We start from the raw sequence: 15,021 nt of genomic DNA, 5'->3' as shown, positions 1-15,021 counted from the left end.
TGCGTGATCCACTGGGTGGGAGAGAAGACGTTACACAAACTGGACAATGACTTGCACTGTGCTACAGCGGGCCTTTGGGTCAGTGGCCCATCAGTGGATATCGTGTGAGCCGATAGCTGACCTTCTAACAATGACATTGTATGGAGGTGGAGATGGGCTTTACATGAAAGGAAGGACCGAAGGATGGGGTGATCTATATCAGAGACCCACAAGCACATGATACAGACGTATGAATAGTTTGCTCGCAAATAAACGATACAACAACACAGCGTAGGGGAGTTGGATGCCGAGTACATGGTGCCTTTAAAGGAATGGGAGCTGGTGCTTTTCCCACGAACTAGATTAGGCAGAACTGGTGGCTCATTTCTCCTGAAATCCAGCTGGAATTGTTTATTTGGTGTGTGTGTGTGTGAGACTGTGTACGCATATATGTTCACTCACAGACAAACAGGAGCCAGTGACGAGGCTCTCAAGAGATTTCCTCTGTCACAAGACACACACGCACACACTTGTTCCTCTACTAGCATTTCTCCAAAGTGACCAGTGTTTTTCAAGAAGTTCTTTTTAGGCTCATAGTTAAAATTAAATATACAGGAAACACGCTCCAGACACCATAAGTTCCAGGTAGAACTTATGCATACGTGCCATATTTAGAAAATGACCATCATCTTGCTCACAATCTAAAACACCAGAGGATCTCTATGCATCTTAACCTGATTGTAAAAGGCAACAATTCATCTTTTTTTTGCCCTTCCTTGCACACAATGTTTTCCCACCTTACCCACGTGTTCAGTAATACCAAACTTGTCATGTAGCTTCACACTGCAAATTAATGAGAGAATAATATGATTTTGCCATATGCTTCCTTAACAAAAGCTCCGTCACATGAAATAGTAGATAAAAAACACAGTAAAGAGTCATTTTTTATATAGTCCTTTGACAAAATGCTATCAGCTCTCATTAATAAAAATTGTTAAAATTGTTATCATTTAACAATTTATTTTTTTATATCTTGATTTTTTCTTCTTCCATTTTTGCCATCTTTTCACCTAAAAGTTGACTGGCTCGTCTGTTGTTTTCCTTAGGGGAAACGTTAGATTCTTTTTGGCATATTTTCGAAGTGAAAACTTCTACCATATTCCGAAGTTAAAATGTGTTGCTCATGGGTGATATGCGTGGATGTTGGCAAGTCTAAAATCCATATACCCAAAACACACTACAGTGACCGTTATGCAGAATGATTTTGGTGGTGTGTGAAAGCCCCAGCAAGGCCCATCTATTTTATCTGGCATGAAGCAAAAAAACACGATGTGCTGACACCGGCCCTATCCAAACACAACACCCAGACCAAAGCATAAACATGCCATCAAAACGATCTAGTTCTAACAGCTTGAGCTGACAGCAGCCATACTGGCGTAAACAGGGAAATGATGGGAGAAGGGATGTGGGGGGTGCTGTTGGTCAGTCATTGAGGACATATGGGTAGTTACTCATCTTCCCCTTTTACAGATATGTGTTGGTCTTTTTTCCTTTTGCACAAGCTTGCTTTTTGCAAACTGGATTAGAAAGGCTACGCTGAGCAGCATCGTGTCTGACACTTTAGTCACATCACAAAAGCTGCTAGCGTATTGTTGAAATGACTCTCATCGTTTACTGAGGCTAAAACATACAGAACGCTATTTATATTGGCTCGCACCAAGAAGAACCCCATCCGCTTCAAAAAGACAGCATTTTTTCAGTCAATGTGGAGGAAAAGTTGGCCCAAACATCAAGTGATTTGTTCCAACATTGCTTGTGATATTTTTTTCCTTTTTGCTCTGGGAGAGATATGCAAATAACCAAAGGCACCGTCAGTCATCTTTCATGGGAGCGCTGGGATCAGCCGAATGTGAAAATATTCTTATTTTTTTCTCTTTCTTTCTTTTTTTTTTTTAAATGCAGAGGCATATAAAAGTGCACAGGATATTTGTCTTGCAGCCATTATGTATTCAAATAACTCTAGTCTCAGAGCCACCACATAGCTGCAATCAATAGTGGTGTGGTTGCCTTGGGTGCTTTCTTGCCTGTGTTTATCTAAATGCTCATCAATCCTGACATTGACTGAGCCTTCTTTTCTTCCTCCTCTTCCTCTTTTTGAAAATCTCCTACACAGCAGCAGCTGACGGGAAGGAGCATAATTCTCCCACTCTTTCCCCCTCCGGCTGACCGATTAACGTGCCACTTGACTTTGCTTCCAGCCACCCTTGTGATGATGGTGCAAGGCGAGAGCCTTTCATCATTTACACAAGATGCCCAAACGTGCAGAAAAGCTAACATATTCATGTTTTGAGACTAATAAGGAGAATTTGACGGTGTCGCTGAAAAAAGAGCAACCGTGGCTAAATTACACATCCTAGATTACTGGTGGTAGCCAATGGTGGCCTAGGAGAGGCGGGACTCAGAGAGCAGCTGGCAGGCTGGCACGTGGAGCTGTAGGCGTCCGTCAACACTCCCTGGGGCGAGGAGCTGCCAGGCGCTCAATCAAGCAAGCAGAGCAAACATGTTCATGGCCATGCCGCTGATTCGCAATTGCATGTAAAGACACGGCACTCTGTAAAGAACCTCTCAGTGGGTTCCAGTTCAGCTGGATACACATAAATGACCAATACATACAAGTACAAACACATCTGAATTCAAGCTTTCCTTTTACTTCTCCCCTGACTGGAAACTTCCTTTCAGGAATCTATTACACTTGGCAAATAGGATTAATTAAGCCTGACTAAGACTGAAAGATATTGACATGTTAAAGTAAAAAACGTTGCTTACAAAGTCTAAACTGAAGGGACGGCAATAGACTGGTGAAGAAACAGTTCAATGAAACAATGAAACCAATCCTTACAGAAAACCAGCACCTTGGCTAAAGGTGAATTCAAAAGCCATTTCACAGCAATTCCTAAAACACAAGGGACACTTTAAACTAAAGTGCTATATAATAATAATGTTGTGAACGCGTCCTCTGATAGTTGAGCTTTTATGATAGCACAAAAATGAAGTAAGCTGTGACAGTCTTTGAGAAACCTTCTCAGGAAGTTAAACTAAAACACAAGGCACAAGCCACTTGGCTTCCTGAAGAGGTTTAGGAAGTGCCGAGCCGAATCCAGGCAAACGGAGGTTATTACTCACTGCTTTCCAGAGAATTTCCAAAGTGGTAAACAAGATTTCCCTGACTGATGAACAAACATAGAGAGATACTCAGCATACGCTTAGATGATTAAAGGTTAAATGATGGGTGGGATTAATCTAAATTTTCTCATGGTTTGTTGCTGGTACGATGCTTGTATGAGAATTTTAGTTTTGTATCAAGAAAGGATATTATTTCAGAACGACAGATCACTTTCAAATATGTTGGGTGCATTTTAGTGCTAGTCATGACTCTTAATTTCTGAAAAGTATTTGACTTTCCCAGTTTCTTCATATCTAGTTTGAACCTATTGGTATCACACCTCTGATGTCTCATTAAATACTTAAATGAGCCGTTTTTAAAACAAAGTGTCTTTCTTTCATTCTCACTACTGCCACCAGGAATATAACCCAAGAGATACACGTCACACAAACTGTTCTTGTAGTTGTTACTAAGAATCTTCACTAGCCGCTGGATCAGCCAAACTATCATTGGTCCTAATCCTTCTTGAGTTCATAGCAACCTTTAACATGGTCAATCACATGGTCAAAAACATCCTCCTGTTCATCTATTCTCAAAAGCCTGGAAACTAGTGGCCTGCTAGTTCCTACCTTTGAGTAAAGGTACAGAATGTTTATGACTATTGTTTTCTGCTCACGCTGCTAACCCGATTTGGTCCTTCCTGCTAACCCTACCTTTTCTTTCCATAGATGCCACTCAGGTGCTCTGTCCCTCATCATCTCAAGATTGGACTATTGTCCTCAATTCAGTCCTCGTTACTTGTGCAACTAATCCAGAACATGGCGGCATGTCTTCCTTTCACCCTCCCAGAGGTCTCCATCATTACCTTATTGCTGTGTTCTCTCCAACAGCTTCCTAATTTAAAAAAAACTGATGCTTGCTGTCAAAGCCAAACCAGCTCTTACCTTCACTTGTCAAACCCACTCAGTTGCATGATGTACAAAAACAAGGCTCAACCCACCATCCATTAAGTCTCATCATTAACTCTCTACTCTGTCCTGACATCATTCAAACCCCTCTTTAACACAGTACTAACTTCAGATCATGGCCTATTTGTGCTAGATCATTGTGAGTAGAGATATAAACGATGCAACAAAAAAGGACAGTTATAGACTAGTAGTTATAATTTAACGAGAAGCAACGATGCCCGTCTTTTTTGGTTTATGTGGATTACAGGCGGAGATGTAGGATTCCCAGTCAAAAACAAAGGAACTCTGAAAGCTGAGGTATATAAAGAGGATTTTGTTTCATCAGCTGTATAGTTGAGAAAGCAACTGACTGGTAAAACCATTACACTACCCAAGCCTTGCCAATTTGAGCTTGCATTAAGATAAGCTGATTTAAGCATCATTTTCTCAAAGCCCCAAGACTTTTCGCAGAACATAAACCTTAAGAACTGTACAATTATCCCAGTAAATTAATCAAATACGCATGGTTCAGATCAGAATGCCACAGAAGCATGATAAGCATTCATTTGTTTCTATGTTAACAACAAAATTTTCTTTCCAGTACCCTGGAACACTCATTTTTAATCTTTTAATGCCTAAAAATACTTCAGAGTTTTGGCCAACTACCAGTGTAACATTCACTCATTTCCCACTCTCGTCATCATCATGATGTCAAAAAAAAACCAAAAAAAAAAACAGAGAGCCTGGGAACTACAAAGCACAAAAACCAATTCCTGTGTGACAGCATGGCTCCAAACCAGTGTTAGATTCACTCTCCACTCACTCTGTTCGCCACACAGCTCTCTCACTTTGTTTCTAACTTTCACTTTCTCCCACTCCCCAGCCCATCTCAACCATCTGGAGGTCACTCTGCCAAGCAAAGTCTGTGTGTCCTCAATAAGCGAGCTTCTTTTCAGAGATAGCGCTCCCTTCGATTGGGAAATAGATGGGGTTTTTCAACTGCCTAATCATTTACAGTGCTATTCATTTACAGGTTCACTCCCACCACCAAATGGCTCAAGAAAGATTCAGCAGCCATACAAGAGGCTCAATCCAAAGGGAGAGGCATACGGAGCAAATCTCTCAGACTTGTTTGAGACAAGCTGACTACGTGAGGGAAATACGGAAACGGCACAAAGACGGCCGACGAAGAAAGAATCTCTCGTTCTAGGGCACAAAAGTTCAAAAGTGATGAAAAAAGGAAAGCTGTTCTCTTTTGTTGAGGAGTGATATTTAAAGCCTTATTAGGCAGCACACAGAAAGGGAATTGAAGAAAATGTCCCTTAGAAAAAAAAAATGCTTTTATCTCTGACGGTAATTGCAACCAAAATTACAATAATTGGTCCAATTAAAGTAATCCTGAATGAACAGTATGTCATCTTAATGTTTCTGTACTTGCAAAAGGGGTATTTCTAATTAGCTCTGATTGCCTTGCACAGATTCATTTCAAGTATCATTAGTTAAAAAGTTTTGGAGAAATCGCCTTTACAGCTGGCATTTAGGGTGCAGCACTGGAGCAATCGTCCTCTGAATAAATGATTGACATAGGAAGTGTGACAGGAAAGAGGACGGGAGGAGAGTTTAAGCATCCAGTCAAAACAAACAAAACACACACACACACACACACACACACACACACACACACACACACACACACACACACACACACACACACACACAAACACACACACAAACACACACACAAACACACACACACAGGAGGACAGTGTGAAGGAGCCATGCCAAGAGATGGTTAGTGAGGTGAAGACAAAAGGTGAGGGGGCATGTGCTCTTTCCTGAGCATTCACACTCTCTCCTGGGTGTGAAAGGTTGTGTGGGAGCACGTGTCACCAGCTCTCCTAACGGTTAATTAACAAGGGGCTCTGGCAGTATGGGAGGTGTGTGTCTGTAGGGGGGTGAACGACATATGTTTGCGGCCCAAGTCAGGTGTATGTGTGTGTGTGTGTGTGTGAGAGGAGGGGAGAGGTTGGTCTGGGCATGGTGCTCAACCCGCTCGGGTTCTGTCAGGCCGTGCTGGCACACGCAGGACACCAGATGTCGGAGCAGAGCCGACTCGGTGGGCCACACCTTTCGACAAGCTAAAATCAGAGCACAGAACCAGAAATAACCTCCCGCTAGACCTGACTCCGCTCAAAAACTCCACACCAGATCACGGCCACCAGCCGTCAGAAGAATTCTCACTTCCTCTCCAATAGCACACTCGATATGGGCTTCCGCCTGCTGGCGAACTTACTTTTTATGGTCCGAACGTAATTACATTCTTTCCGTTTCTCCTCCTGAGGTGAAGGAGAAAAGAAGCAGGTGAGCGGGTGCACAGCAGAGAGAAACAGGGGGAGGGAGAGAGGGAGGGAGAGAGAGCACAGAACGTAAGCTAAGGATCATTCGAGAAAAATGGAATATATTAGAGCAACACAGCCCAAGTGTTGATTTGCAACTTTTGACAGCTATAAATATCCAAAATGTGTGCAACGTTTCGGGTTTGTTTTGCTTTCAATTTGCTTAAGTGTGCTGGAGCCGCTGGAGCATTGACTTGGCCTCCTACATGCAATTTGTAGTTTTCCCAGTAGAACGGATGAATCACGCTGGTCAGGGTGTTTTTGTGTGTAGGTGCAGACTCGGCCTGTGTCTCCTGAGGACACAGCGATCTTTGTGCTTAGAGCTGCCCCCTCCACCCCACACACACACACACACACACACACACACACACACACAGTTTCTAAAGCCAGATTACTTTAGTATGCACTGCCTCTGTGTTAATCATAAAACAGGCTGATGTTATTAACAGATTATTCACATTCTGCAGCAGATTAAAACACTGGGCCACTGTGGGAGAGAAAGTTGTTTCCATGCTCAGAGCACCACTCTATTGTACAGACTTACCCATGAGAGCCATATAGGCTGTGTGTCTGTACTACAGCCGACAGCATCGTATCCGAGTAGATTAACCTCTTCTGTGTGAACTTTTTTCAAGGCATGGGAAGGTGTGTGTGGTTGTGCAGTGCTACTTATGCACATTTCATACACTCAGCATCATGAGATTTTTATTTTTTTTTTTAAGAAGTTTAAAATCACACTGAGAAGAAAGATCAAGCCATAACACTGTATAAAGCGCTGGGAAACGCCTAAAGGCTTCATGACTTCTAATCCATTCTGAGAGAACAAGGTCAGTAAAAGGGTATTTTATCACTTCTCTTTTCTAGAAATCAATGTGTGAGAGAAAAAGAGAAAAGGAAAGAACATAAAAACAAATCTAAACTAGGCAATACGCCCACATGCTCTCACACACAGTATGTCCTCTTCCCAAGCACATGATGCGTCCATCAGCCCCCTCTTTCTCACCCACACGCGCTCACTCACTCACTCACACGCACACACACACACACACACACGAAACAGAGAGAAACCACATTGTGAGTGCGATTCAGAGTGACAGCTGACCTATGAATCGCTGACTCACTCTTTCACCGATCCTTCAGTAACATGCTCTCTGGTAGGCTGAATAGTCTGGGGCGACATACAGGTCTGGGGCGTATACGGAAAGCTGACCTCTCAGCCTCATGGGCAGTAGTGTTTCACAATGTCCCTACACACAAGTCAAGAAGGAAGCAGGACTCTGTAACAGACTGTTTGTGGGTCAGTTTCTTTCACATGAAGCTGACCGCAGAATGACAGTTAAACTGAGGATGAAAGGAGAAGAGGGGGAGGATTTAACAAAAAAAAAAAAAAAAAAGCCCAGAATCTACTTAAATGGCCAACCTGCAAACAGCAGCCAGGGAAGTGACGCGACTCATGTCTCGAAAAAAAAAAAAAAAAAAAAAAAAAAAAAAGAGTGAGAGAGAGATAAAGCACCCGCATGAACATGTGACCATCACGGGAAATGTAGGTGAAAAGACAGCGTTAAGAAAAAGTTGACAGTTTATCATCAGGAGACAGATCTAGCACAGATAAGAAAGCAACGCATGTCAGCTCTTTTTTTAGCTGTAGAAAAAAAAAGAAAGAAAGATCTGTAACTGCTGATCACTGTGCTTTAAAACCCATACTGCACACTTCTTGATTTTTTTGTTTTACCCTGAAGCGAGTTCTGACCTTTGTCTGCTTTTATGAGCTAAACACACTTGTGATCTCATTCGACAATGACCTTAAATTAGTGTCTTTCTTACTGTGCCTTTATGTCCAAGTAAATGACCCCTGCTTTGACTGGTTGAACGTTTCATGTGAACAAATCCATTCCACATGTCGAAGCGTACAGGAGCTATAATAATGGCATCAGATCAGTATAAGAGTACATAAAGCCCTTGGAGAAATTCTTACCTTACGTCTTGATAATGTTCTCGCAAAGATGATGACTTACGCTAAAATCATATGTTATAACATAAGACTGCTGAAAGTGGGTAAATTCTATCTTCTATTCTTCAAAACAAATATAAAATATAAGCAAGTTGTCATTTTATTTGATAAAAATGATCAAAGTGACATCTACCTAGCTTCACTCAGAGATGAGTGGATGTTCATCAACAACTGACGTTAGCATGATATAGACTTCTCGACCCTTCCCTTGTCATTCTACCGAATACAGTACATCCTTCCACAGCAACTTACTGGCAAACTGTTATACAACTCATTTAAAAGCCTGCGTTACTATTACACTCATACTGAAGTATTCAGGGAAAAAAAAAACTTCATCTACAGGCAAAACCATCTGTGTCTTAAAGAACTTTGCTACAAACTGCAGTCCAGATCATTTGTCGTCCATCTGGACCTGATAGAACAGTCGGCCGTATATAATTTGTCCATGGTAGTGACATCACAACTCAGAAGTTTTCGAATGTTATGGCTTAAATTAGTGCACTGAAGTCTTTTAGTGACTCTCTTTAACAGGTGGGGAGATAAGACAGGAGTGTGTGAGAGACAAGGGGAGAGAAGCAGGTGCATTCATGCACTACAGGAATAACATGGTTCAAGAACAGAGGGAATGTGTGTGTGTGTGTGTGTGACAGAGAGAGAGAGAGAGAGCGAGAGAGAGAGAGAGCGAGAGAGCGAGAGAGAGAGAGAGAGAAAGAGAGAGCGCGCGAGAGAGACGGGCTGTGTAAGGGGGAGCAGATGCTGACACTGAGGCGCTCCGACACTTCCACAGCCTGGGGAGTCACAGCATGCTAGTGCAGTGTGACAGAAAGCAACCTTTAAAGGCCAAGCCCTGAGCAACAGCAGCAACTGCTTCACACACACACACACACACACACAGCTCCTCAATTCTATCCTCTGTGTAACAAAGAATTAGGCATAAACTTACCAAGTCAAGTGCATGTCAATGTTCAATAAAGTATTTTACAAGAACGTCAGCTTTCTTTCTTTTTTTTTTTTTTTTTTTGATTTTCTGTGACATTTGACACATAAAACAGATTCACTGGCTGAACAAGTGAGGGCAAAACACATTACTCCATTAAAAAGAGTCTTCCTGACCAGGTCAGAAGTGACACACAGGATAGAAAACTCTCTAGAAGAAAAATTCTCTACTGCCACCTTCAGGTCAGAAGAAGAGCAGAGCGTCTGTTTACTGGAGTCATTCGAGCTGTTAAACCTTGTGACTGCTGTGAACTTTTGTGTCAAACTGAAACGTAACTTGTAAGTGCATGTGTTGATTGGGCTGTTAACAGCTATTTCGAGTATACAGGATGCTAGAAGACGCTGTTCCAACATCAAACACAAGTACGGTACTGAAGTGCAGGCATGCAATCTGACCTCTCGTAGATAGTCTTGAGCGTGACCTGGTCTGAGACGACCTCGTTCTCCTCCAGGAAGAGGATGAGCCAGGACGTCCGGTATGGCCACTCCTCCGTTAGGTTGATCCATGATGCCAGCCGGTCCCAGTTGAAGATGATCTGATTGGCTCGGAGAAGGCGCCCTGTCATAGCATATATATTATTATAGCATGTGTGAAATCACTTTAATAATGAAAAGTTAAAGTAGTAAAAAATAACCTAAGATTCCATTTAAATGTACCATGGAAATTCGTTGAATTCCTAAACTATTCCCAACTATTATGCTGTTAGAAACTGTTGCTGTAAAGCAATTACAGTGAGTTACAGTAAATAACTACGTTAGATGTTAGAGAAGTAATAATAAAATGGATTCATGAAATATTAAGGCATATTCATTCTTTTTTTGGGTCCAAAATAGCGGTTTGTTTTACAGAAGTCACGTCATATCTTTGAGAAAAAACTATACAAAATGCAATTCTCCATATACAGACTTTCTGATAAGCATGTTTAATATGAATCAGCTTGAATGAAGCAATACTACAGTATGTGCATTTCAAATTAGTGAAAATCCAAGTATTCAGAATATTATGTAGCACTTATATTAAGTGCTACAGTAGTAACCTGTGACTGATACGATGTTCAGGAGTCTCCTCATGGTCTGAGGGCTGATGTCACTAAACCAGTCTTCGGTAACTAGCAGCTTGGTCAGGTCAAAAGACATCTGACGTGTGACTGTACGCTGCATCTGACGCCTCCGGTATGTATCCTACAGGACAAACAGACACACTTTAGCAGTTTAAGTAATAACTTACTATTAACTAATAACAGTGGGCATAAAGATTTGATATTCAAACACAATGATTTCATACAAAAGCGCTATATATTACATTAGTGTTGCTCTTAAAATAAGACTGGGTGTGTCAAAAGCAAAAATGTAATTAAATGCAGTAACCTGACAGTCTATCTCTGACCTGTTACTAACTTTATGCTTGTTAATGCAAGCTAGATGGTTTGAAATGTGAATTAAATGTTCCATCCAAAGCCACAAAGTTCAGCTCTCTGAATGTCCTACAGAGTGCCGAGCCACAGCCCGGAATCGAACCCTACTGAACATCTCTGGAGAGACCTGAAAATGGCTGTCTACCGATGGTCCCCATCCAACCTGAAGGAGCTTGAGAGGATCTGATATTAGAATGGCAAAAAAATTCCCCAACTCAGGTGTACAAAGCTTGTTGCTTTATTCCCAAAAAGACTAGAGGCTGTAATTGCTGCCAAAGCTGCTTCAACTAAGTACTAAGTAAAGGGTCTGAATACTTATGTACATGTGATATTACAGCTTTTTCTTTTTTTATACATTTACAGACATTTCCAATTCTGTTTTCACTTTGTCATTATAGGTTACTGAGTATAGATGAGAAAAAAACTTAAAAAAAAAAAAAAAAAAAAAAGTGCTGTCATACTTTCAACGAAAGTATCAGGCTGCAACATAAAATTTAAAAAGGTGAAGGTAGTCCGAATACTTTCTGAATGCACTGAGTACAGTATATATATATATGTTATACGATGCTCATCAAGGAACATTATTTACAGTTGTTTAGATTTGTTCTTCCCGTGTCTTATATAAACTCTTCAGGTGTGGGAGTTGAGAACGTGCTACACTTGTGTCCTGAGGTCACTGCTGATCAGGAGCTGTATAATTCAGCATGGGTACCATGTGGGAGCAGAGGATGGATCACAAGCTCCAGAAAGCAGCCTTGTGACTAGAGTGTTGCTACTAATATAAGTGAACAAACAGGTAGCACTTTTAAAGTCAGCAGGAGGACAGAGGTTAAAATACCCAAGACTGACTGAGCTACATAGACATGTGGTTGCACATAATGGCTTCCAAAAAAGTCCCAAAGAACTGTAAACTCTAAAACGAGCTTTAGGGAAAAATGAAAAACAAGAAAAAAACATTGCTGATGTCAACTCTCATCTATCACAGCCCTAAAATAAGCCACATCATCCAAACCAAACCCTCTTTATTGACTACAGCTCTTGTTAACCTATGAGATCCCATTAGCCAAATCAGGAGTAACGAGGTACAGCCAATGCTTCTTCTTGCAAACGGGTGAAACATGAACTTCCACTCTCGAAAACAGGGACGACTGCCAGGCGTCAGCACAAAAAGATCGTGTCCCCGAAAGCCGAATGAAAAGCGGACTGATAAATCAGTGAGGCAAACAAATGGGGCGCTCGCAGGGCAGGCAGCAGAGCCATTTAGCCTCCCACTAGACACCGGCCGTGCCAGAGCTTTGTCACTGAGCCCCACTGCTGCTGCACCCTGTCATTAGGCAATGCCATCTCGACGGGGAGGGTAAACAGACATTAAATCAATTACAGACGCTCCTCGGCGACATCCAGGGGCTCCAACAGCATCCCTCTCCACGCTGCCAGCCTCATGGAGAACACACGAAAAACAACAAACACAAGCACGCCAACAGAGTGCGCACTGTGTGACTTATATTCAAGTACTAGCATGATGTTCACATCTTGTTCCTCTGAAGGAGGAAGATATTTGAATGAGGAGCACCAACAGAGCTACGATGGCTCAAAATCCATGATCCACTGGGTTGCTACTGGGGATCAACAGCATTTTTTTGATCAGCTGGAACTTACCCTCCTGTTTAGAGTGGATTTACTGCCCTGCTTGGGCTGCTCGCCAAGACTATTCTGCGACTGAAACTTTCTGTCTGCGTCCTCATGCCATGCTGCAGGATCCCAGAGGCACAAAAACACACAAGCATCAAACTTTTATTAGACTATTTACATTCGTATGATTATCATTAGAAAATTGAGAACATATGCTAGTTTTCCTTGTTGATCATATTGTTTGCTTTTTCCTTAGAGATCTGCCATGGTATTCTGCTTACCCTCAGCAGCAAGCAGATCTCCATTGTTTGGCGCAGCCATGGAGAGCTTCTTGGCCGTGCTGAGACCACGGCTGTTTAGGAAGACGGGCAGGTGCACTATGTTGCGCATGTAGTCGTGGCCGTTGATGTTGGAATCACGCAACACGCTGTTCAGGTTCTGGTTAATGGCTTTAATGATGATGTGAGGGTCGCTGGCAAATATGGAGATGAAGGGGCCCTTGGAGAAGAGAATCCTCACCTGCAAGGGAAGATTCATGCATTAGGTCCCCATCCTGAAGATTTGAGGGTTTTTTTCCCCCCATTTCAAGGACTGGGGTTGGGTTGGTTGCTTGTGTCATTTAAATCTAGCACAGCACACAATGAACCAAACTGATTTTCCACTGATGTGCACTAACTCTAGATATGAGATTTTATATAAGATGTATGGCTATATTATGAACTGCGTTATGATGCAGAATATCAGTGGCGCTTTATCACACGCATTTTAACGTTTGATTTTTTCTTTACCTTATTGGTTATTGGTTTCTATGCCTTATTTTTGTTTCCGTTTGTGTTTTTAATCCGTAAGATAACCTGCCCAGTTTTCCTATTTGTTAACCTTGAAAACATCCTTGTAAAAATTCTGGTATTCCTGTATATAAAGTTTATTCCTGCACATAAAGTGCACATTACAATATAAACAGAGCCTTTATCAAAACAGGACACCAAATAGAAATGCCAGAGTCTAGTGTAGAAGCTCCAGGCATGGAAATGACAGGGACTTTCCAGACTCATGAGAGACTCAAGCATGGCCAAGTGTCACAGGACACTGATTTGTACACTATTTAAAAAGTTAATTACCACTGTCTGCTGCCTCGGGCTAACGTCTAAAGCTCAAATATATTTGTTTATACTGCAGTGGGCCACAAAAACCTTATTGTCTCTTTCCCAACATGCCATAATCCTCCACAGGCCATTTCCATTCATAGCAATATGCAAATCCTTTCCGTTAGGGAACTTTGTCTCTGGCAAGCTTAAACTTTTAGCTTGCGATAAAAATTCAATTTTGTCATTTCTATTAAAACAGGAGGCAAAAAAGCTTAGAATTTAAAAGTGATGTGACTAAATGAGCCACAAAGGGGTCTTTGAGGTTTCAGGTGCTCTGGAAAGAGGGAGATTTCATTAGCACTGAACAGGCTGCCAACACAAGGGGATTATATCCCCAAATAATAACGTTTGGCTGAAGGAAATTCTATTACTCCAGGCGGAAAAGAGGAATCTGAACTTTCTGGGGTGAACTCTGATAGCTACAGTGTGTAGTTCTGCTTTGTTAATGAGAAATTGATGAAAGTGTTTACCGCTCAGTCAGAGTCAGTGTCATTGGTGCATTTTTGTTATTATGAAAATGAGGGAATGATGTGACAAAGTACAAGAAATTTCTAAGATATTGTTTCTTGCAGAATATTGAAATCTGGCCAAATGTACAACGAAACACGCGCGCACAGGCACACGCACACACACCGTATCCAGCATCTGCAGCACTTTATCTTGTTCACAGGAATCCAGGCCATCAATGATGACGACTAGGCGAGTCTGATTCTGAGTAAAGCCATCGATGGTCTTCGCCATTTTAGCCATAAGCTCCACTTCGCATTTGAGCACCTAGTTGAAGACAAGTCAAACTTATAAGAAAACACACTACCATGATGTACCATATAAGCTCAATGTAGATTAGTAAAACAAATATAAACAACAGAGAGATCCAAACATTAAGAGAAGAATCACTAGTGGAAATGATGGAAATAGTTAAAGGAATGTGTATCAATATATACTGCCTAAAAAAAAATAAATACTGCCTAAAACACGTACTGAAGCTATATGTAATGTAATTATATGTAATTAATGTAATGTAATGTAATTATATATAAAAAACCAGTAGAGGTTGCAATCTGCAACATGTTAGTAATTAACTAATAAGAGGGACCTTACAAATTGCAGATTGTTGTTATTTAGTACTGCTCTGAATAAACTGTTTCAAAGGACAGTTTATATGATTTGTGATAGGACAAAATAGGGACTTATGAACAACTGAGCGTTTAAATTTCCCAAAGTTCTGATAAATCCTTCAGGTCCTGCAAATTCTTTGCTTTTCCTGCATTTCCTGCATATTTGACCCCTTTCCAACTGCAGCTATATGATTGTCTGATCTATCTCTTCACACA

The 15,021-nt window shown here is 41.4% G+C and overlaps 1 protein-coding gene across 6 annotated transcripts in view; it reads right to left on the bottom strand.

Annotated features, from left to right (window-relative positions):
• The window catches only part of kidins220a (kinase D-interacting substrate 220a), a 52,160-nt gene that overhangs the window by 17,191 nt on the left and 19,948 nt on the right, over positions 1-15,021 (bottom strand). For all 6 annotated transcript variants that reach the window (XM_060880035.1, XM_060880040.1, XM_060880038.1 and 3 more), the window contains exons 18-22: positions 14,321-14,461; positions 12,821-13,058; positions 12,567-12,658; positions 10,530-10,674; positions 9,889-10,051 (exon numbers count right to left, since the gene is read on the bottom strand). In XM_060880035.1, coding sequence (XP_060736018.1) covers positions 9,889-10,051; positions 10,530-10,674; positions 12,567-12,658; positions 12,821-13,058; positions 14,321-14,461 — 779 coding nt within the window. The remainder of the gene's footprint in view (positions 1-9,888; positions 10,052-10,529; positions 10,675-12,566; positions 12,659-12,820; positions 13,059-14,320; positions 14,462-15,021) is intronic.

Source organism: Tachysurus vachellii, chromosome 10 (genome assembly GCF_030014155.1).
Source record: "Tachysurus vachellii isolate PV-2020 chromosome 10, HZAU_Pvac_v1, whole genome shotgun sequence".
Taxonomy (NCBI): domain Eukaryota; kingdom Metazoa; phylum Chordata; class Actinopteri; order Siluriformes; family Bagridae; genus Tachysurus; species Tachysurus vachellii.
This window is presented reverse-complemented; position numbering and strand designations above follow the sequence as displayed.